The 24810-nt window shown below is 42.7% G+C and overlaps 2 protein-coding genes across 8 annotated transcripts in view; one reads left to right on the top strand and one right to left on the bottom strand.

Moving 5' to 3' along the window:
- Nucleotides 1-2594: 2594 nt before the first annotated feature.
- LOC112250535 (left-right determination factor 2-like) lies at nt 2595-8127 on the bottom strand. The gene is made up of 4 exons (XM_024420773.2): nt 4207-8127; nt 3736-3979; nt 3374-3613; nt 2595-3243 (listed from the first exon to the last, which is right to left on the bottom strand). The coding sequence occupies exons 1-4, from the start codon at nt 4472-4474 to the stop codon at nt 2919-2921; spliced, it is 1077 nt and encodes a 358-aa protein (XP_024276541.1). The 5' UTR covers nt 4475-8127; the 3' UTR covers nt 2595-2918.
- A 1066-nt stretch (nt 8128-9193) lies between these two features.
- LOC112250533 (serine/threonine-protein kinase MRCK alpha) overlaps nt 9194-24810 on the top strand; it is a 91899-nt gene continuing 76282 nt past the window's right edge. For all 7 annotated transcript variants that reach the window (XM_024420768.2, XM_024420763.2, XM_024420766.2 and 4 more), the window contains exon 1: nt 9194-9372. In XM_024420768.2, coding sequence (XP_024276536.1) covers nt 9195-9372 — 178 coding nt within the window. In that variant the 5' untranslated portion in view covers nt 9194. The remainder of the gene's footprint in view (nt 9373-24810) is intronic.

Genomic DNA, 24810 nt, shown 5'->3' with positions numbered 1-24810 from the left:
TTTTGATATCATTTATTTTGTGATTTGTATATTTCTTGATAAAATGGGACACATTACTGATCATGGTGCTGACCAGGCTTGATTCTCAGGTGCAAATTGAAGAGTGGTTCCTTTAATTTGTCAAACTTTGGTTGATTGGTGTGGCATTTTTAGGTTAAGCTTTGAATAGTGAGTATCTCAATTGTTCTCGCCTCAACAATTGGAGGAGAATGTCAGAGGCTTTCTCATCCGGTGGGTTTTAAACACGAGAGGACGCAAGCCATATGGAATTGAGATTCTCCCAGAGTCAATGACCACAAACGAGTTCGCAAGAGCACAAACAAATCTGGGACCAGGCTAATTTGAACTATGCTTTAATGGAAGGGTATACATTCTGTGGCTGGTTTAGCACATATGTTCAACACTCAGTTGTAGGCTACATTGAAAATGGTTGATGATTTAAAAATTACAGCGGCTTGCATTTACACCAGCAAATAAAGGCCTACATGTCAGTGTATACCCACCAATACCCTCACTGCTACTAGAAGTGACTGACATTGCAACACATACAGCAGACATTGAGTTTTGTATGTGTAATGGAGGTTAGAGACCTGGAGTCTTGCTTTTAGTGTAATTTATCCAGCGCGATTTACAGGAGCAATTAGGGTTATGCGCCTTGCTCAAGGGCACTTTGGCAGATTTTTCAGCTAGTCGGATCAGGGATTTGAACCAGCGACCTTTCGGTTACTGGCCCAATGCTCTTATCTCTCAATGCTAATGCCCGGGCTTAAGCTCAGTAGGCTAACAGTCTTACATGATCCAGGTCCAAACCAAGTCAGTCACATCTGTTGAGGTGTGTGAACCCTCTGTTCAAATGAATTGGTGACGGAGTAGTCCGACAATGTCAGCTCTTACATGTGTAAACTCTCATAGCTCAGGCTGAAGAGCCTACCAGCAGTGTCAAAGTGATGTGTGTTCCACTGTAACATTGTGTTGCTAGATCATTGAAAACAATTAGACATTGTCAGTCCATTTTGTAATTGTTTCATTAGCTTATTTAAAATTGTATGACCAGGTGTGATGTGTACTTGAACAGTTTTTTTCCCCATGTCAAATTGAATGGATGTTCGTGAACTGATTTAAAGTATTCTGCATAATAATGTAAGTTAAAAAATAGCCCAACCAAACAGATCAAAAAATATTTCTTTCAGCAGTGTGTGTATATTACTAAATATTTTCAATATACTAATTCATTACGTTGTAAGTAACTTACAGCTTTTCTCTTCCTGCTGAGATCTTTTTTTAAATTATTGGACAATGTTTTGATATGTGTTGATGCTTCAGTTATGTTTTCTATGTATTTTTGTCACATGATCAATAAAGTGAATGATTATTAAACATTTTCAAAAACAAGTGCTTCTTCTTCCACATCTCCAAGGGAAGGTTTCCAGGTGGGGACTGTCATGGTTAAACAGATTTGTTGAGCATCATTTACATCAGCTTCCTGACTGAGTGTGCTGGTTGTTTGATTCCATTAGGATGAGCCGGTGGCCACATAGGGAGCAGACACTCACACAAACCCAGAGGCCATATTTACATCTGGCTTAGCAGATAAATAGGACCCAGACAATCAAGGTTCAATTGTAGACTGGGGGTCTTGTCATTTTAATGGGGTACTTAAGGTTTTAGAGCTTTGGCCAGTCTGGGTACACATTGCAAAGGCAATGCCAAGAGCACCCTGTTGTGTGCTCTTGGTTAGGAAAAGTAGCTTGTGTCAGCCACAGACTTCTGATATGTTATAGAAATAAGCAGCTAGGTCGTCTCCTATATCACATTTTCAGATATAAAGTGAACCTTTAGGGACAGTTTCCCAGACACAGTTAAGCCTAGTCCTGGACTTGATCAATGTAGAATCTCCATTAAAAGTACTTTTTAGTCCAGGACTAGGCTTAACTGTGTCTGGGAAACTGTCCCTAAAGGTTCACTTTATATCTGAAAATGTGATATAGGAGGAGACCTAGCTGCTTATTTCTATAACATATCAGAAGTCTGTGGCTGACACAAGCTACTTTTCCTAACCAAGAGCACACAACAGGGTGCTCTTGGCATTGCCTTTGCAATGTGTACCCAGACTAGCCAAAGCTCTAAAGCCTTAAGTACCCCCATTAAAATGACAAGACCCCCAGAGTCTGCAATTGAGCCTTGATTGTCGATGGAGTTCTCTCTTCTTGACTATGTCTGGGTCCTATTTATCTGCTAAGCCAGATGTAAACATGGAGATGTAAATATGGCCTCTGGGCTTGTGTGTGGCCACCGGCTCATCCTAATGGAATCAAACAACCAAGCACACTCAGTCAGGAAGCTGATGTAAATGATGCTCAACAAACCTGTTTAACCATGACAGTCCCCGCCTAATGCTCTTTCACTGAAACAAGTTATGTCATTAGATAAATAATGGTTGTTGACTTATCATTACCAACTAAATACAGTGCTAACCAAGGATAAGGTGTATGTAGGCTTAGATGAAGCCAAGTGTATCTGTGCTGGGTGGAAGGATACCTTAATAATAAATGTCTGTCAGTGTGATTTTCCCAATCATGCTTCATGACAAATAATAAAATAAAGACTTCTTTAATTAAAGAAAATATGTTACATTTAATCATGAAATCCATAGTATTTACAGCTCAAAAATATAACATCAGACCAAATCTTGACAGTTTCGTCTGAGTGGTACAGTATACCATTCATACAAAGGCAAACTTATGAATGAATTATTTACAAAATATAATAAAGTGCTTGGTTAGTTTATCTCAAGAGATCTGCCGTGCTCCCTCTTATTATAGCCTGCAACTCTCCCTGAGAATTCCCATTTTTAAATAGAAAAGTACTGTAAGTCCATTTGGAGGCGTCCTGCCCTGCCCAGTCCCAAACACTTAACTTCAAACTATGGAGATGTTGTCCATGGTGCAGGCACATGACTCCACGATCATGTTGGGGAACTCAGCCACTTCTATCTCGGTGTAGTCGCCCTTCTTGACCAGGTACATAATGGGCAGCGGAGCGCTCTCTGCGATGCTACACTTCCTCTCCCCGTAGCCATAGTTGCGCTTGGGCTGCTTGCATCCCCCGGCGCATCTGTAGGCCTGGTATCCCGCTGGCTCGATGATCCAGTACTGGGTCCACGTGAGCGCGCGGAAATCGATGAAGTATTTATCTCTGCAGCACGTGTCCTTATCTGGGTTGTTTTCACAGTCGCCTCGAGACCTATGCGGAAACCAAATAGGGAGTCGTTAGTTAACTTGTACTAATTGGTGTGTAGCCTAAAGGTATGATAATTGTCACCGGACCAGTGTTACAATGTTTACACATTCTGCATATTAAAAGAGCGCCTTACCCAAACTCTTCGAGGTTGAGCGTGTAGAGGACCAGCTCAGGTTTTCCCAAGGTGTTGTCCGCCTGGTCCTGGGTGGTAAAGTGGACACTCTTAGCAATTTCTGCCGCGTAGCTGCCAGGTCTCTCGCCCTCGATCCACACCTCCAGGTGCATAGGTGTTTTTTGCTGCGTCTTTGACCAATAGTGCAAAGCCTGAGTGACATCAAAGCTTTTCCAACCGGTCTCATGGATGGGGATCAACCTACAGGAAATAAATGGTTGATTAAAAACCTTGCACATAGGGTCTAAATGATAAGAACAAAGGACAACACATAGCCTAACGGAAATGATCTGGACACGACATGGCTTTGCGTAAAATCTTACCGTGAGTCCACCAGAGAGGTTCTGTTAGAGCCGTTCTCCAGCATATCTACCCAGTAGATGGAGACTCTGGCGTTATTGACTGGCCGGTGGTTCCTCCTCTCGGGCATGGAGCGCTTGTTAGGGGCTTTATTGTACAGTTTCAGTTCGGCCATGGTCACCTCGCTGTTATGGGGGATGCGGGTATCCATATCGAAGACCATCCGTTGCCGAGTGGTGTCCGAGTACACAAACACCCCAGAGATGTCTAATAAAACAGAACATAGAAATGCTTAGGTGTTGAATATAAAATCCGATAAAAATATGAATGGGTTGGAATGCACACTTGCATAAACAGAACAATGAGGGCGCACAAAGGGCATAGAAAAGTAAATGTGTGCGCCTATGCCAAAAATAGGTCTGACAAGATTCAATTAAAAATAATTCAGATTTAGGAAGCATTTTATTAATGTCTGTACTGTCAAATTAATTTACCTGCATTTCCTCGAATTCCCCTCAGGATCCCCGCCAAGCTCGGCAGAGACCTGCGCCGCCTGTCGTGGTGCAGCTTCAGCATTGACAGATATTTATTCTTAACGTGCGTCGGGATGACAAGATTCTCCAAGTCCCTTTTGTGAATTTTCGGAACATCATCCAGCCCAAGTTTTTGAAGCAGCGCATCCTTCATGTCGTTGTGCGTAAAAGCCTTGGAGACGGTGACGAAAGCAGCAGCGCACAAAACGCAAACACGGAGCAAATCCATCGTAAATCTTCTAAGAGAGTGTCGTGTCCAGCAGAGAGGAGAGAAGTACAGCTGCAAAGTAGCTCAGAGAGAGACAGTGGCACTCTGACATCGGGCCGGCCCTTATAAGCCCCTGGCCCTCCCAGGCAGTCATTCACACATTGAGGAGGAGGAGGAGGAGGGGGATGAGGAGGGGGACCGATAGGCTATCTCAACAAAAGGTGTGACATTAGAAGCCACGTACCGGTCAAGACATCAGAAGTGCCATACTTGAAAGGCAACCATCTCCCAAACGATGTATTGTATCCGTTTCATGTATAGGGTCATTTGAACACCATTCGTCTAGAATCATACAGGGATCTCTACAATTTATAACCTACAAATTTATACAAAGCGTTTGTCAAATTCAGTCTGCTCAATGTCAATGGGAAGTCTTGGATGCTTGTCACAAAAGCATTACTTTGCAGAGATGTTTGAGGTAAGAAAACTCCTAACGACAGTACAGTTATTGGATTGTTGTGGGTTGGAAATAGTGAATTGATCCAGAGGCATACATGTATTAGCCTACTTTATTTGTAGTAGTTTTAATAATTGTTAGTTTGCAGGAGGAGAGGATTGCAAATTGGTTGGAGTAAATGTCTGCATCCTGTTCCGATATTTCAAAAATCATCACTAATTATGAACACTTTTAGATAGATGTAATATTTAGATCAATACTAAAGTATATTTCTTTAAAGAGGCTAAATATTACCATTGCATAATACTTTTACATTTTTAAAAACAAATGCCTTTCCATTGACTCATCTTCATGTTGTCTACATCTGCACATGTGTTCCCAGACAGCCCCTGACCCTGTGAACCTGGGCTGCACCCTCTCAGTATCACCGTTGTCTACACACTCTAACGTGTGCATTCCACTGGACAATGTAAAGCAAGCCCAGTCTGGCAACAGTATGTCAGTGTGCTTATTTATGTCTGTCTGGCAGCCATTTTAGTTGATCAAGGGTCCCATTTATGGCCCATCACTGGTGTGGGGACTCTGGGGAGGAGGGGCAAAGGGATTACATGTTTATTCCAAACCCACCACCCCTTCTGCCCCTCCGACAGATTAAAATTATTAGCCAAACAGACAGTTAATCCAAGAGTCGATGTGGATTGGGAGGCTCTTCACATGGTGGTGATTATCTGATTCCATTGCAGGATTTGCCTTGCCTTTTTTTTTGTCACGCAAACATTAGAAGAGGGGTTGGTGGCCCTAGAATGGGCCCTGTCTGTGTGTGTGTATTGGGGCTTATTTGCTTAGAGATGTCAGACAAACTAAAGGAGGACACAGGAAGAACAAATGACAGATGACTTTCAGGGGGACCATTGCTAGCCACATCTGAAAACCACACTCTATGCTCTGCAGCTACTATAGTCTAGGCTATTTTAATCATTAAAATACCTGAAATGTATTGCCACATAGGTACATCCAGACCTGGTTCATGTCAAATACTTTCAATTAAACTAGGCATGATTTAGTTTACCCAGTATGTTGCCCATGGAATACTGCCAAAAGTGCAAACTCCAAGCTCCAAAGGATTTGACATTTGACCCAAGTCTGCATACATCAATCACTACATCCTTAAATCTACAGACACATGAAAATATCATTTAAGAAATCAGTAGTACTGATTTACAATGTAGATTACAATCATATCCACATCAGTGAATGTATGATCTTTTCACACAAACAAGTAGCTTGTAATGCAAGGTTGGAATATGCAATAAGATTGTCTGCTGATTAGAAACACCACAGTAGACATGTGAATTCAGACCAGATATATTGGGTCAACCTATACATAGCCTAGGGATCTTAGTGATCTCTTGAAAGCATAAAACACACAAAACTTCTCCTTCCACTTCGACCCCGTAATTGAGTAAATTAAGATTCCTCTTGTACGATATTTGGCAGTCTTTCCTTTTTCCCTTCCCAATCAAAGCCAAGACAGGTCCCTGGTTCAAAGCACAGATACACCTGATTCTCCCAACGTGCAAATAATCTTCAATCAAAGGCCAGCTCTTACAATCCATAACAGTAGTGTTAATTAACATCTCACATCTGCATTAGAAATTTTTTTCAATTTATCTGTGATCTTTAGGCCAATTATTGGTATTTTGATCAAACAGATCAGTTGCAAATAATTGGGTAAAAGATCAGAATTGGGCTGCCTGTGTAAACACAGTCAAAATCCCCCTCTCTATACCCATTATCACATGATCGTTAAATCAATTTTTAAAAATGTATTTTATGGTTTGAAATATGATAATTAATGGTGAAAGATGCCTAAAATTACATTTACCCAAATCTAAAGTACAGGCATACTGTACATTTGCATGGACTTGACTTCAGCAGAACATCGGAAGACTAGGCCTATTATTTTGAGGATCTCAAATGAGAAAAGGAAGCTGTGTGTAAAGGTCAATATTGAAGTTGTTGCCCTAATTATTTACATGACATTACATTGTTGTCACTAACTTCCTGATTATAGTATCCTGCCTTATCTCAAATATTTGAAGAAATGCAATGTTTTGCACCTGAATTGCTCTACTTGTAACTAACTGCCCAGGATTCAAGTGGGGGGAATGTAGGCCAATAATCATTGAGCAAGTCTGAGGACAAGGCAAGAGTGGGAGGCAAGCCAGTTGAAAGCGCTAGACATGTGCAGGGCCAGACAACAATCCACTAATGGTTCAGTCGTATAGGGTATTTAATTGACCCGGCTATAGCATAATTGTGTTAATTTAATTTGTATCACAGTTAATATCGTTTCAAAACAATATTAACTGTTTTCATCCTAGTAATTTATTTCCATTTGTTCATTGACTATAGGAGACTGTCATAATCTTGAAGAGGAGGCTACACTATTTAGCATCTGACTACTGTAGATGCTCACTTGGCAGAGGTTCCATATTTATCATTGTTAATATGAAATTGATAAACTTGAAATAAATAAATAAAAGTAACTTTTTAATCACCTTGTGGATGACTGACAAATCTATCAATCGTTGTCTGTAGCACCCAGAGAATTTTAGGCTGCAAAAAATTCGCCAGGGGGCGCGATTGCTCCAAGTAGGTCATCAGATCCAATTTGGGACTTTCTTGACCCAGTGCGAGCATGTGTTGAAATAATAATAATATATTTTTTAACTTAATTATTTCAACCCTTGGGCCTTGATACGCTTGTTTAATGGCAAAGAATATAACACAATTATGTTATACCTGCTAGATCAAAGGGGTGGTGGAAGATTTTTAAACAAAATAAAAGGTTATAGTTTCTGAAAACTCTTTTCAATGTTGAAACCCATAACGTTTGAACTATTCTCTTTGAAATGTAAATGCCTCTCATGTTGACAGTTCAACACCATTATGTTAGCAGTACTTTTATTTATCATAATAAGCTGCAAGAACACCAACATTGATTGATAGGCTCGCTAAAACACAATGCAGAGATAATATGAATATCTTTGTCAATCAATGAAGTCAATAGTTAACATATTTTGACTTCTGGTGAGGTCCAATTATTCTCATTTTCCTGCCTGTTAACTAAAGAAAAAAAAAATACCCAGGTGAGCTACTTTGGGTGTAGCCTATCCCCCCAAATAAGAAATAATTTAGTGTTAGTTGCTCGCTCAATATAAATGTGCCTAAAAACATATATATGTTTAGGCCATTGAAGGGCCAGGTTTTCGTTCTTACCGTAAACGTGTCATTCCATTCCACACCGACCGCCACAGTTTCCATTCACAATATTATTGACTCTCCTTGCAGTATACCCTTGCGCCCCACGGCACAGCAGATGCTGTGACGGTCGCCATGATGAGCTGGGATTTTGCCTGCAGCAGCAAGCAGTAGTTGGAGACGGCAAGCGACCAGGGAGGAAGGCAGTGTCCTGGACTGGTATAAGCAAGAATATCGCTTCTTTTCTTGACAGGAAAGCGTTCAACCCCTTCGGAGAAACCGCCTTTTCGACGGATACGGCAATGGACATATACTCGAACCATGGTTTTTAAACCGCGAAGAGGGCCAGGCAGATGATTTTTTTTTTTTAAAGAAGATTTGGACTTAAAAGAAAAAACGAGCTAGCTTAAGCCTTTCGCCCTTCCATTCTCAGACTCAACAGAGGAGGGGCATTGGGGCTTTGTAGCATTGCAGATCTAGTGTTGATGCATTTTTTTTTTTTTTTGTCGCTGCAGAATTGACAACCACAGATAATAACTCAGGGGATTGCTATAACTGCATTGTCACGGGTAATATTTTCATTGCTTTGGATTTTTTTGCCAGGAAGAAGACTAGAAAAATACGAAAGGGAATAATACCAGCGGCGTTCATAAGGCTAACAATACGTCAAAATCTGCCGGCCAGGGCAGGGTCTGGTAATTGTGAATTCTTTATGTGTCTTGGGGGAATAGGTTAGCTAACTAAATACAATGAGGAAAATGTACATGTCTCGCACAACTCCGAGATACTCTATCGATACCTTTTGTGAGAGGTGGCTCATGATAGATCTATTTTAGCTCGCTAGTAACTCGCTTGGATCAAAACTTCAACGTTTTTTCTTCTTCTCATTTTGCTACAAGGTGAGACGAGCTAGACTAACTTCTGTTCGTCACCGGTAAGCCTGAATATAAGGCTTAACAATTTTAAGTGAGTTTCTATCATTTTCACGACTGCCATCATCACCAGACTACAGTTCGAATCATGTCGGGAGAGGTCCGTTTGAAGAAACTGGAAAAGCTGATCCTGGACGGCCCAGCTCAGTCAAATGGCCAATGCCTTAGTGTGGAAACGCTATTGGATATCCTTATCTGCCTTTATGATGAGTGCAACAACTCACCCCTCAGAAGAGAGAAAAACATATTGGAGTTTCTAGATTGGGGTAAGTTTTTTTCTTCTCTTCTTTTCTTCCCCCGTTTCTTTTTATGTAAGATGATAATGTTGGTGCAATGTGTCCCCTCCCTTTCACAACACTCCTTTTATAGTAGTAGAGACCTCAGTACTAGGCCCATGGAGGATCTGCTATCCTCTTAGCCTAGGCCACCTTCCACACTTACATTTGAACTGCAAGCTAGTTGTCGGGGCCATTGAGACTTTGTAGTGGAGTATGACTGCGTTGAGGTACTTTCTATCGCACTTGTTTCGTGACCCCGTAACAAATAGACGTTTATAAACGAACCACAGAAGAACGGTGACATTGTTGCCATTTGTTGTAGACGTGGTTGGTGGTAGTAGGCATGCAGGCAGGGGCCTAGCGTGAGCCCCAAATGTCATGGAACGTTTGAAATCTTGTAACCTCTCACAGTCAGTGAAAATAAAAGCAAAGCACACAGGACCACACGCACACACAAATAACTATAAACTAACTGTTTGTGACAACCTTTGGGGGGGGACAACTCTGTTGCCGGGGCATGCCTTTCCCGAAATGACAAAGTGCCAAGTGTGATTTCATTTTGACATTTCCCCTTGTTGACACGGACACAGCCTGAGTCCAGGGGTGATGGCTCACGAAGTGGGAAACACTCAAATAGGTACTGCAATAAGGTCCTCAAAGATTGCTTTTATTCAGGACTCACTCATTTCACTGGCAGTAGCTGCAAACAATGGAACATATTTCATCTTTAAAAACACCATAGAGAAACTATCAAAACATACTTGTCTGCTTCATATAGGCTAAGGGGTTGTAGTGTAGTACAGGTAGCCCTACTGAAATAAAGCAGCTATCAACGCCGTTGGTGTCCTTCTTTTGACTTCAAAGCTCACAGCAAGGTTTGATGACATCGTATGACAGGTGTTACATAGCAGAATGGACACCCAGGCCTGTTACATGAAACAGCACTCCCCAACGATGGGCGAGACACTTAACTTTAAAAAAACACAGTTCACTTGGACTTTAATGTTCACAAAATGTGATACTCCAAACATAGGCCTATGTCATCAAGAATAGATAGTATACTTTGAAGTTATAGGCCTATAACTAGGCTGCCTAGTAATGACTTAGGCCTATTTGTCACCGCTCGTATCCCCTTTAATGCTCAGCCCACTACAGTAAAGACAAACAGTATAAGGTTTGCTTTTCATCACTTAGTTGTTTGGTGACCTCATTCTGGTTGAAATGGAGACCCTTGTGTAAACAGCAGCCATCAGTGAATGGACCAGGCCTAGTTCACCATATCCTTTTATTATGTCCTCATAACCACCTCAGATGAGAGCCAGTAAGCAGAAGATTGGGAAGAGCCTTTCACTTAAATTAATCTTAAGGCTCAATTATTCAACATGTAGGTCTAACGTCATTGTATTAGCTGCTTTTAAAAATGTATCTGGTAATTGAAAATCATGTTAATTCTAAATACTGATAATGACTGTTACAGCACTATACAATAATAATAACCATGTTATAGGCCTAATTCTATACTATATGATACTATACTAGTATGTATTTCTTTGTAGCCTGAGAATTTGTCCAGATATGAGTTGGATCACTCACAGAACAGAAGAAACAACAATCTCTGTTTGAATTAACTTTGGTTCTGGTGTGGTGTGTCTCTGTTTGGTAGTTGAAGAGCTCCACCTCTGTTTATGCAGTGGTTGTGGTGGTGAAGATATTTTACACACACACACACACACTGCCCAGGCCAGGTGCAGATGGGCATGGTTGAAGCTAAAAGGGTCTTTGGATGCCGATGATGAGGGTTGATTGTGATGCCAAGGGTCTGGACATCCTTGTCATGATTCTTGATGTTATACTGTTTCCTGTGTGGAGATTCCACAGGGGCAGCTAACAGGAAACACTGGGACTGGCAGCTGGGCTCTTTGGGCACATGATGTCATACCAGGAAGTGGCTTGCCTCTATTGTGTTGGTCACTCCTGTACTGCAGTGAGTTCACAATCACAAAAGGGTACTATGGAGTCTAAGGTTGGCCCATGTCATGTCTTGCCTCAAAGTGGGTGCCTTCCCTGAACTGTCACTCCACATCAGACAGTTGAAGTAGCCTAAATATAGCAGACCAGCAGTCTCACATTTTTACACCCTCCTCCATACTTCAAATAGCACACATACCCGCTTCTAAGAGGAGGTTCCCAGCTCTAATCTACGAAACAAACTACCTAACCAAAAGAAAGTGAAGCTGAGGATAAATACTATATTACAGCTGCAGAAGGAAGCTAAGCTCCTACATACAGTATGCATGACTGGCTCTGGTCTTTCTCACCATTCTCTCCCAGAGGGTACAGCTCTGTTTATTAGCAGCCTCTGAGGACCAGGAGGTTGGTAAATGGCTGCCTGTCTGCTCTCCCCTGGGGCTCCCCATACTCCCTCTGGCGCTGGGGTGACCCCTCAATCCCTCTCCTCTCCTGCCTGTGGAGCCAGCTGGCCAGGCTGTATTTACAGAACTTTTTGGTGTGAATAAGAACACACACACACACACTCGTTCTACCTGTCCAAATGGGTAAATGGTGTATATATAATATATGTTAAATAAGAAAACACATTTCTGCTTTCCATTTCAAAATGGTTTCTCGTTGTTAATTTCATACAAAAAAATGGCCCTGGAATCAAATGTTTTCCCTGTGGCTTAACTCACAAGTCACAACAATCCTAAAATGTATGATGGTGTACCTACACACACACACACACACACACACACACACACACACACACACACACACACACACACACACACACACACACATGGGCTGAATAAGGAGCATAACTGTACTTCTAAATTAGTCAAACCCAAAGGAACAATTAGCCACTCTTCCATTTCCTCCCTCCCTCTGCCAGCCAAGTCTAGACCAATGACACAGAGCAACATTGTTTTCCCAAATAATTTATCACTTGAAAGGATGAATTGATGCAAGGCCTGCTAGTTGAGCTGTTCTGGCTGAAATTGATGCAGAGCCAATTGGCAAAGACACCTCGCATACTTCTGTCTTTCCCCCTCACTTAGGCATACTGGGCTAGGGTTTCTGTGGTAGCAGGGCAGAGGGAGAGGACCCAGAGGGCTTCTGTTAAGCAGGGTTTGGATAACTTACGTTTCAAGTCAGTTTATTCAGGAAATAAACTGAAGTATCAATTCCAGTTGATTGCCTATCTGGTAGATACCGGAACTGATTAAAAAAGTGTCATCACATATTGGATCCGTGCCCAGATATACTACCTTCAACCTCAGGATGAAAACTATTAGCAGCTCTTAAAACAGGTCCAGCGTCTTAGAGTAGGAGTGCTGATCTTGTATCAGTTTAGCCTTCTTAGATCATAATGAATACGATCACATGACGGGACCGGGGGCCCTGATCTTAGATCAGCCATCCTTCAGGGCTGAGAAGCTGGGTCTGAGTTAATAAATAGCGTGCAGAAAAACCAGGATCTCTCTAGGCTTTTAGTTTGGTTCCCCCTCTATCACAGGATGTTGCTTCCAAACACAGAGGGCTTGGCACCGAACACCAGCTGCAATACTATGGTTGTATTTCACCTCTGCTTCCTCCCAGCCTGGTTTTCTCCCCTTCTCCCTCACTAGCTTGTGCCCTCTGTATGTTTTGTGTCCCTTGCTGGGTCTGGGTGTGGTTGGGAAATATGCCTACAGACAGACGTGCACACACCCGCGTACCAACATACACACACTCACGCACAGATTGATATGAAGCAAACAGACGGCGCATTTACAATCATTCTTCAACACAAGCAGGACCAACAAAAGAAACATTGCCACATGCCAAGTTCCCAAAATTATACTATTAGATAGCAATAAACAATGTATTCTGTGGTGAGGTGTTTAACATCAAAGGTGTTGTGGTGATGGGTTAATTATGGGGCACAGGCAGGCCAGCGAAAGCCTGTGGTAGCTAGCAAGTGAATGAGAAAAAAGTGGGTGCTTTATGAGCCCCTGTGCGTGCCGTAGCCAGAGCATCCCTGCATTTTGTGGAGGCTCAGCTCAGCTGTGTGTGAAAGCGCTGACTCAGCCAAGCCCCGGTCCTTCACAGCTCGGCTGCGGAATTTGGATTGGAGGTGCAATGTGAGGAATACAGCAGCTGTTTAGGGGCTAGCTCTTTGTCCCTCCCTGTCCTCTCTCTCTCTCCCATGCTTTATTTCCTTCCCTGTCTTTCCATCTTCCACCTCTCTCTTGCAATTTCTCTCCATCTTTCTTTTTCCCATCTCTTTCTTGCACCCTCCCCCTTCACTCCGTCTGTGTCTGTTCCTCTCCTGCCCCCTTCTTTTTCTCTCCATCCACCCCCACCCCCTTTCTTAGTTTCTACTCCTCCATCGCTCTCCCTCCTTCCCATCCTCTCTGAGGCCCTGTGTTCAGGTATGGTGACTAGTCAGTGTGTGTGTGTGTGTTGGGTATGGCGGCTGAGCCGGTGTGACCGTGACGGTGCAGCAGCCGCCCAGAGCCCAGCGGTGTTCAGTGTTCTCTGACAGCGCTGCTGCTGAGTCGCATCTCTGCTGTACAGCACAACACAGAGCTCTGTAGCTATCTGGTTGTACACACTATTTATGTATACAGTATGTAAGCCTATATCAGGGACTGGGACACACGGTACCATGATCAGTGGCAATGGACAGGATATAGAAGTAGAATGGAGGGAATCCGTGGTTATGGACAGTCAAATAAGGAGGCACTGTAGTCTATTGTTTTGGAATGATAAGAAATGCATTGCATTGTGAGAAGTACAGGCTACTAATTAATGAAATGTTCCAAAGGTTGGGATATGTTCAATATGGCTGCTGACTGGCGGCCATCCACATATTGTGGAGTACTGCTTTGAGTTGCAATGTCTGTCATTCTTTTTCCGATCCTATACTACCACCTAGCATTTCTCTGGGAGTGGGTAGATTGTGCCCTTGACTTTTAGTACGTTGGTGATTTTGAGGGTGACCGTATCTATTTTAAGTTGACATGTGCAAGCCAAGCGCCACCACTACTATCAGTAGTGCTGTCAAAGCTGGTGGCGCGTCGGTCCTTTGGGTGTATAACAAAGTATTGAGATAAGTATTTGGTCAATAACAAAAGTTTATTTTCCACCATAATTTGCAAATAAATTCATTAAAAATCCTACAATGTGATTTTCTGGAATTTTTCCCCCCATTGTTTTGTCTGTCATAGTTGAAGTGTACCTATGATGAAAATTACAGGCCTCATCTTTTTAAGTGGGAGAACTTGCACAATTGGTGGCTGACTAAATACATTTTTTGCCCCACTGTAATTCCAATAATAACTACAACCTAAAACTTCTTACCTGGGAATATTGAAGACTCATGTTAAAAGGAACCACCAGCTTTCATATGTTCTCATGTTCTGAGCAAGGAACTTAAACGTTAGCTTTCTTACATGGCACATATTGCACTTTTAAAACAAAACACTTTGTTTTTGCATTATTTAAACCAAATTGAACATGTTTCATTATTTATTTGAGGCTAAATTGATTTTATTGATTTATTATATTAAGTTAAAATAAGTGTTCATTCAGTATTGTTTTAATTGTCATTATTACAAATACATTTAAAAAAAATCATCCAATTAATTGGTATCAACTTTTTTTTTGGTCCTCCAATAATCTGTATCGGCATTGAAATATCATAATCGGTCGACCTCTAGTGTGTGTATACAGATTTATTAACTGAATGATTCACATGTGACACACATTAATGCCAAAATAACACGCAAAACAGGCAAGCCCCAATTATTATATATTTTTTATATATATAATTATAATTTTTTGTTGCTAAAAATGTGCTCTGCCCTGAATGACGGGTCGCCATTGGGTCCGGTACTCATTTTTCAAATAATAAAATTGATCTGGTGGTGGTGGCTAACGTCTGTTGTCGTCAAGCTCGATTTTCCTCATAAAATGAAGCTCCTGTCCTTTGCAGACTAATCACATAACTTGTCTGTCAGCAAGTTGCTTTCTGTACTACATGCGGTCACATGATATGTATGAGGTAGCTGTGACATAGTGAAGGTGTTTGCGGGTTCTTCTACCCAGAATCGTGTGTGTGTGTCCCTCGCTTACATGCCTTTTTGACGAGCAAAACCTTTTATGGACGATACTTACCCCCTGCGTGCACTCAACTTCATCTAGATACATTGAGTTTCCTAGGTCTGTTTGTCAGGGAAACTGTGAAGCGAGCTGAAGCCTGTTGCCCGTTTCTGTTTGTCTTTTATTAATGTGAAACACTGTTTGTACCTGTTTTCTGCTTTTCATTAAGTCATGCGTAGCTGTTCTTTATATGGCTTAAAATACATGCGTTCATCTGGGAAGAATATTATATATAGGCTGTAGCGTCACAAATTTTGATCAGTTCTGAAAACGAATCTGACACATAGAAACGTATGAAAACATTATATCATTACCTTCATTTTTTTCTTACTAGAACTTGCTGTAAATAAAGCAGACATTAGCACTGTTAATCACTTCACTGTCATTCAGAAATGATTTACTGGATCAGCTGATGGTTGACAATAGGCCTTCCTAAACAGCTCGCTACCAAAATGCACGTCCAACAAGTAGGCTGTTAGCCTATGCATCATTATTTAAGAACGACTAATCAATTTAATGTGACCCCTTCATCAGATTATTGTCCCGCTGATGGCCAATCAGGTTTCGATGGGCTTCTTATTGTTTTTGGATGATTGATTAGAATGACGCTTCCAGAACATTCACACATGTCTAAACTGTTCAATCAGCATGCAGTCTTGGAAACTTTCCTTCCTGTAAAGTTCAGTCACCTTTCCTTCTCACATTTTTCATATAAAAAAAAAAATGCAGCCAATTTAGTAGACTTTCCATATTGGTGCCGATCACTAGTAGCCTAATAATACTCCTCCAATCTATGGAGAGAAAATTCAGTAGGCCTATGCTGCTGACAAACGGCATGTTGGAGGGAGTAGGCCTATGCTGCTGACAAACGGCATGTTGGAGGGAGTAGGCCTATGCTGCTGACAAACGGCATGTTGGAGGGAGTAGGCCTATGCTGCTGACAAACGGCATGTTGGAGGGAGTAGGCCTATGCTGCTGACAAACGGCATGTTGGAGGGAGTAGGCCTATGCTGCTGACAAACGGCATTTTGGAGGGAGTAGGCCTATGCTGCTGACAAACGGCATGTTGGAGGGAGTAGGCCTATGCTGCTGACAAACGGCATGTTGGAGGGAGTAGGCCTATGCTGCTGACAAACGGCATGTTGGAGGGAGTAGGCCTATGCTGCTGACAAACGGCATGTTGGAGGGAGTAGGCCTATGCTGCTGACAAACGGCATTTTGGAGGGAGTAGGCCTATGCTGCTGACAAACGGCATGTTGGAGGGAGTAGGCCTATGCTGCTGACAAACGGCATGTTGGAGGGAGTAGGCCTATGCTGCTGACAAACGGCATGTTGGAGGGAGTAGGCCTATGCTGCTGACAAACGGCATTTTGGAGGGAGTAGGCCTATGCTGCTGACAAACGGCATGTTGGAGGGAGTAGGCCTATGCTGCTGACAAACGGCATGTTGGAGGGAGTATGCCACTATGCCAAAGTTCTATACCCTAAACTCCTCGTTCTGAAAATGTATGAATCTGCACAGTGCTTTGCTATTCAACATATAGGCAGGCCTCTACCATTTTCAAGGAAATAATATTATTGTAGGCCTAGTTTTATTATATTGATCATTCGATTCTAGATCCTATGCTTTCTGTGACTTGTTCAATTGCATGCAGTTCAGGTATTTTTTTAATAGACAAAGAAGAGAGATCAACCTGTGAAATAAGATTTAACATGGCCTACAAAAAATTGCTAGCAGTCTCCATCTTATGGTGCAGACGCGGGCGCACGCCTAGGAAGGAGTTCGCTGTAGAGTCGCCTAGGAAGGAGTTCGCTGTAGAGTCGCCTAGGAAGGAGTTCGCTGTAGAGTCGCCTAGGAACGAGTTTGCTGTAGAGTCGCCTAGGAAGGAGTTTGCTGTAGAGTCGCCTAGGAAGGAGTTTGCTGTAGAGTCGCCTAGGAAGGAGTTTGCTGTAGAGTCGCCTAGGAAGGAGTTCGCTGTAGAGTCGCCTAGGAAGGAGTTCGCTGTAGAGTCGCCTAGGAAGGAGTTCGCTGCAGCCTTGCTTCGGTGTGTGTGTGTGTGTGTGTGTGTGCACACGTCTGTGTGTGTGGATCCTGTTGTTGTGGTGGAGTGTTCCCTGACATCTTCCTCCTTGTCGGGTCACAGGAAGCTGTGGCTAGAGGAGCAGTCCAGTAACGCTGCCTTCCCTCGCATGACACGACATCATCAGGAAATCCTCTGGTCGCTCTGATTGTCATCTCAATTGCCTGTGGGATAGGACATCTCTGCTGCTGCCAATAGGCCTATATATAGAATGATAATTCATCTGTCTGGCTCTGTCAGGGTGGGAGATTTATTTGGATGAAAGAGCCTCAGGCCTGTGTGTCTGACAGCTCTGCTCATCTGCTGCTTGGTTGTGTGTTTTCCTCATTATCTTAGGATGACTTGCTGGATGACTTGCTTTAATGCCCCCCCCAACACACACACACCCCACACACACACACCATTTATAGCCCCATGGTCCTTCTGGCTACAGATTAGTAATTCACGTCACACTTCAATAATTGTAATGCTGAGTTTACGTTGAGGTAGAAAATAATTAGTTTTTTTATAAGCTTTTCCAGCCGTAATGACTTATTTTAATGATAATTACCGGCCATATGCTCAAGATGTTTTAATGTAGACCCTTCAGCTAGATACTTAACCTTAGTTGCTTTGGTGAATAATATCCATCTATAAAGCATAAATAGGTCGACATCAGGGGTTCTTCAACCTTTTCAGCCTGGGACTCAAATTAGAAATGGTGTTTTCCTTATAAACACACTCAACTATACGTAAATATCGGTACATTTCATTGCCTTTACGCCTAAAACAAATGCAACATAGACTAAAACAAAAACAATGAAATACCCATATAAATAGCTATTCATGTTTATTTATGCCCATTTAAAAACACTCTTCTATATCTGTCTAGGTTGGAACTGTTGCTGTTAAAATACACACACAGGCTCAGTTTTTGATAGTGCAACCCTGAGGTCATGCTCCGCGTTGAGTTGAGAATCCTGACTCGCATGGGTATATGCTGGCAAACTGGATCAGAACATCTATTGCTTTCTCAGTCAGGCAGGAGACCACTTCCTGCTGTAGATGAGCAAACCAGAACTGTGCGAGTGTGTTTGCCTCAAAAAGCATATTGCCTCAATCAGTTTATTCCAGTTCAGAATCAAAATGATGACTTTTTTAACAGCAACAGTACCACCCTAGACTTGTTTTCAACCATTTTTCATCTGTACTGTTACTTAGGGTTGCACTATAAGTAGCTAGGTAGCTTACTTTAGCTATTAGCTATGTACAAGGGCATTGTTTGAAAGAGAAACTCAAATCTACTACTATGAGAGAGAGTACTCCCTTATTTCTGTTTATCATCACCTGTTGTAAAATGATAACAATGCCTTGCTAGCTGACTTGCTCTTCCACTGTTGAAGCACTGTTTGTTGAAGCATTCTGCCCTGTTCTGAAAGAACTCCCTGGTTTTACTGTCATGCTATGAATGTTTGGTCAGGACGTATCGTTTTAATTTGTTCGTTTTGAGAGACTCATTACTGAGCACTTCCCAGCACAAAACGCATTGTGGGCACTCCTCGTATTTTATCAAAGTTTGTATGAAACCAAGAGAGAAACTCATCACTGTTTTTGCGTTTCATGACGATTGAGCTCAGTCAGACTTTGTGGCAAGCTTGAGTCCACTCGATGATTGACAGCGGCTGACACCGCATCATCTGCTTCTGAACGGCAGCGCTTCAGCGTGTGGGTCGCGGAGTGATCTTCAAGAAAACTGCAGAAAAAATATCATGTTAACCACGATGCAGACGCGGAGATCCCTCCCACTTGCGCAGCTTCCAAACTGAGCAGAGACACCGCTGCTAAGCAGAGAGCGCAGTTGCACTTGGCCAAATCAATTCCAATATTCCATATTTCTATATTTAGACACCTCATGACCCACCATTTAACAGGTCTGCGACCCAAAGTGACCTATACTTTTAAGAAAGGCTGGCCTACAAGATCCAGGTTCGTGCAAATCTGTCTCCTAAGTGGGCCTCGATAAGCCTGTCTGTTATTGTGAGCCAAGTGTAAGGCCTATAATGCTACTCAAACAGCTGTGAAGTATAGCCGGTCATTGACTGAAAGTGCAAAGAAATGTTGGGGGCACTTACTTTTACAGAACAGAATAAAGTGGTAATAACATAGCAACAACCTGGTTATAGTATGCTAATAAGTTATAGTTCCAATGAAAGCATTTGGATACGGCACTAGCCTACTTTAAATAGGACCAACTTAATTTCTTCCTCGTGATGGCTAGTGTCAGTCACTATGCTGTGTATACTCCGTAAAGATTAGCCTACTTATGAAGCGTTGGGAACTTAGTCAGGTTATGTCCTCTTGTTAGGAACACCCTCAACAAAAACACTGTCTGTTCTGTCCACAAGTGGATAGGAAAGGGGCCGAGCATGATGAGGTGTTTTGAATGGCTCTCATGCTGTGGACTTATATCATGGATTTGACTTGTTACTCAGTCCTTTGATTATGCTATTATGTCAGAAACAACAACAACCGGACGAACCCCGGCCTTCAAAAAGTCAACCTGGTTACAACCGTCTGACTGCTGTCAAACACTTCTTTTTCTCTGGCACTCATCCCTCATCCAATAGAAGCACTTTTGCAATATGTTCCCTTTGTACTATAATTCATTTTTGAGCAGTTGCATGTGTCTTTTCTCTTCCTCCCGAGCGAGGTGCACGTCGAGACACGTCCGATCTGTAGCCAGCCAGATGCATATTTCTGGGAATACTTTCTGCTTATGGTTACTTACAAGTCTCGGCATTGACACCTTAGTTTCAGAGATATAATTAGTAGTTTTCCCTGCCGTAGGGATTGGTTGTGGCCTAGAAAGCATCTGCTATGCTGTGAACTGACGGACTGCGGAGGAGTGTGTGTGGTGTGTGTGTGTGTATATATAGGTTTTTGTCCCCCCTCATTTATTCTTGTAGGCAAAAAGTGGTAATTTGGTGGGTTTTCAACTCGGCGGCACCCATTTTGTAAACATATTATTGTATCCTTGTTCGGAACCGTAGCCACCTGCAATGGATAACTGAACACACTGACTAGCCCTAGAAGTAGGCTAAACAAGAAAGGTCTAGCCTCCCATCACGTCACTGTCCTCAAATAGTGTCTGGTCTAAAGCCCTTTCGTCATATCAGTCACAGAAGAAACAGCTTGGGCTGGTTCCACCATCATTAGCCTGCAGTGTAGTACTTGGTGTTCTGTGCGGATGCAGTCAGTACAAAGGTTAGCTTAGTATGGGAGATGGTGTTACACTGACCTCCACCACCCCCAGGTCCCCTATTCACAAATAGTCTCTGTGTCGGACTTGATCTAGGATCAGTTTGACCTTTTTGGATCATAACGAATAAGATGCTATGTACAGGAGGGACCTGATCCTAGATCAGCACCCGGGGCCCAGGTCCTCTTTCCTATCAGCCATGACAGAGAACCTCCAGCCAGGGTGCACCTCACCTCAGCCACTGTCGGTTTGGTTTCCCGCAGAATGAAAGGGTTAGAGTTACCTCTACCGTCCGTGATGCATTCTGCCATTCTGGGGGGGAGAGGAAAGTAAGGCCTGACATTTTAATGTCTTTCAATGAAAACACGGATAATCTGTAAATCCCCCCACGGTGACAGATCGGTGTAAAAAGAAGGGGCTATGTCAGGGCTGAAGCTAAGGGTTCACTGTCATCTCAGAATACAGCTGTACAGTATGTGGGCTTAGACGAGTTCTCCCTCCCTCTCCTCCATTTTGAACATCTGTACCTGTTTGCTTTAAGCCAGGGTAGAGAACCTACTGTACACAGCTCGAGGGCTGCAGCAGGCAGGGTGTGCTAGGCTAGCCTTCCATTGTGTTTCAGGTCATTTAGGTAATTAACTGGGGAGAGAGAGTCGTCTCTCCTGCTTCTCAAGGTTACAGTTGTTGATTTATGGTTGAATTAAGCCTATCCCTTTTTCACACCTTAAACTAGGTTAGGTAATCTATATCCTACATAGAGCAGCACAATCAACTGACAATATTTTCTGACCCTGACAAGTCTCTGAAAATTAGTGTTGGCCTTATTGTGTTCTATTCTATTCATTAAGGTTATGGGGCATGTTGTAAGGGCATTTGGGACTGAGAACCCCCTTCATCAGGTCCCAGAGCAATCTGGTATGTAGGCCCCAGCTCTGGCTTTTGAGGACTCCTAGAGATCCGTAAATATATTTGTTCCTTCATTTGAGAAACAAGCACCCGTGTTCTGCTAAAAGTAAAACCGGCAGATTCTCTCACAGCTGCCCATGTCACCCTCTCTCTCTCTCTCTCTCTCCTCCACCCATCCTTCTGCACTATTGTCCACAATGACTGAAGAAGACATGCTGAAATCTATGGCCCGGGATGAGGCCAGTATCACAATACTCATTAGTATCCCGGCAAGGAAACAAACACGAGACAGATTTAACTTCTTTAGAAAAACAGTCCTGATGTCAGAAACAAACATAGTTATGTCGTCATCCAGAGTCCCAATTAATTTCCAAGCACAATATTTTACATACAGCAGTATATCGTACATACAGTGAGGAGAAGTATTTGATATACTGCCGATTTTGCAGGTTTTCCTACTTACAAAGCATGTAGAGGTCTGTAATTCTTTATCATAGGTACACTTCAACTGTGAGAGATGGAATCTAAAACAAAAATCCAGAAAATCACATTGTATGATTTTTAAGTAATTAATTTGCATTTTATTGCATGAAATAAGTATTTGATACATCAGAAAAGCAGAACTTAATATTTGGTACAGAAACCTTTGTTTGCAATTACAGAGATCATATGTTTCCTGTAGTTCTTGACCAGGTTTGCACACACTGCAGCAGGGATTTTGGCCTCTCCTCCATACAGACCTTCTCCAGTTCCTTCAGGTTTCGGGGCTGTTGCTGGGCAATACGGACTTTCAGCTCCCTCCAAAGATTTTCTATTGGGTTCAGGTCTGGAGACTGGCTAGGCCACTCCAGGACCTTGAGATGCTTCTTACGGAGCCACTCCTTAGTTGCCCTGGCTGTGTGTTTCGGGTCGTTGTCATGCTGGAAGACCCAGCCATGACCCATCTTCAATGCTCTTACTGAGGGAAGGAGATTGTTGGCCAAGATCTCGCGATACATGGCCCCATCCATCTTCCCCTCAATACGGTGCAGTCGTCCTGTCCCCTTTGCAGAAAAGAATGCTGTTTCCACCTCCATGTTTCAGGGTTGGGATGGTGTTCTTGGGGTTGTACTCATCCTTCTTCCTCCAAACACGGTGAGTGGAGTTTAGACCAAAAAGCTCTATTTTTGTCTCATCAGACCACATGACCTTCTCCCATTCCTCCTCTGGATCATCCAGATGGTCATTGGCAAACTTCAGACGGGCCTGGACATGCGCTGGCTTGAGCAGGGGGACCTTGCGTGCGCTGCATGATTTTAATCCATGACGGCGTAGTGTGTTACTAATGGTTTTCTTTGAGACTGTGGTCCCAGCTCTCTTCAGGTCATTGACCAGGTTCTGCTGTGTAGTTCTGGGCTGATCCCTCACCTTCCTCATGATCATTGATGCCCCACGAGGTGAGATCTTGCATGGAGACCCAGACTGAGGGTGATAGACCGTCATCTTGAACTTCTTCCATTTTCTAATAATTGCGCCAACAGTTGTTGCCTTCTCACCAAGCTGCTTGCCTATTGTCCTGTAGCCCATCCCAGCCTTGTGCAGGTCTATTATCCCTGATGTCCTTACACAGCTCTCTGGTCTTGGCCATTGTGGAGAGGTAGGAGTCTGTTTGATTGAGTGTGTGGACAGGTGTCTTTTATACAGGTAATGAGCTCAAACAGGTGCAGTTAATACAGGTAATGAGTGGAGAACAGGAGGGCTTCTTAAAGAAAAACTAACAGGTCTGTGAGAGCCAAAATTCTTACTGGTTGGTAGGTGATCAAATACTTATGTCATGCAATAAAATGCAAATTAATTACTTAAAAATCATACAATGTGATTTTTCTGGATTTTTGTTTTAGATTCCGTCTCTCACAGTTGAAGTGTACCTATGATAAAAATTACAGACCTCATTGCGGTTTGTAATGACAGACAAGCATCTGTCTGGCATGGTAGGTATGATCCCAGTGGGGGCACATTATCGCTGAAATATCTCTCCCAATGCCCACATAGCCTAGACCTAGATGTCTCTGATGCTTCAATTTTTTTTTTTTTTTACAGAAAAGTTGAATATGTTTCTATGTCAGAAGGTTTGGTGTAGCCTCCAATTTATACAATTGTCTAAATAAACAGTGAATCTGTCGATTTAGGCTGAAATCTTCCAGACAATTCATGTTGAGCTGAAGTCTCATTTTGTTTCACACGTTTAGGCGACGCCAAAACAGAAACTCCTGTAAGCCGATGTTCTCATCATTTTTGCATTTTTGTCCCATGTGTAGCCTTTCAGTTGTCATGACTCATGACACAACTCTGATCTAATCTTTTGTCTTGTGCCTTTACCCCCCCCACTTCTCTGCCGCTTTCTTAATATTTTAAGTACATCATGTTTGTTTGTTTACTGCAGCGACAGTGAGACGCACCCTGTTCTATTTAAAACGTCTCTGATTCCAGTTGCGGCCCAAATGGCACCCTACTCCCTATATAGTGCACTACATTTGACCAGGAAAGTAGTGCATTATATAGGGAATAGGTTGCCATTTTTGAAACGCACACCATATAGTGCCCTGACCTCCTATTATTGTGGAGACGGGGGACGACGTCATTGCTCTGGGAACTCTAGTGTCACGAGTGTGCAGTGCAGTATTAAACCAAATGTATTGGTCAGATGCATGTTGACGTGCTATGTAAGTGATTCCCAGGATCCCAGACGCGTTTTTGTATTGGGGCACTTTATTAATGATTTAATGGTTCCACTCTCCTCTCAGTGATGGGCTGACATATCCCGTGTTTTCGTCGCAGTCATTTATGTGTCGCTGCGCCACGGCAAAAAAAAAAAAAGATGGAGCGTGAGAACATATTTCTGCCGAGGCGCACTTTGAAGATGTTCAGAACAGTCCACATAAAATGTTCCTCTGCAAACTAAATGAGAAATGAATAAAAGGGTGACTACCCCATAGAAGAGAAGTTTATCTATTTACCTAGTTGGCTTGTTGTTGTGGTGTGTTCTATGTGAGAACTTGAATACCGTCTCAAGGAGTGT

The sequence above is a fragment of the Oncorhynchus tshawytscha genome, linkage group LG05 (genome assembly GCF_018296145.1).
Source record: "Oncorhynchus tshawytscha isolate Ot180627B linkage group LG05, Otsh_v2.0, whole genome shotgun sequence".
In the NCBI taxonomy this organism is placed as follows: Eukaryota; Metazoa; Chordata; class Actinopteri; order Salmoniformes; family Salmonidae; genus Oncorhynchus; species Oncorhynchus tshawytscha.
This window is presented reverse-complemented; position numbering and strand designations above follow the sequence as displayed.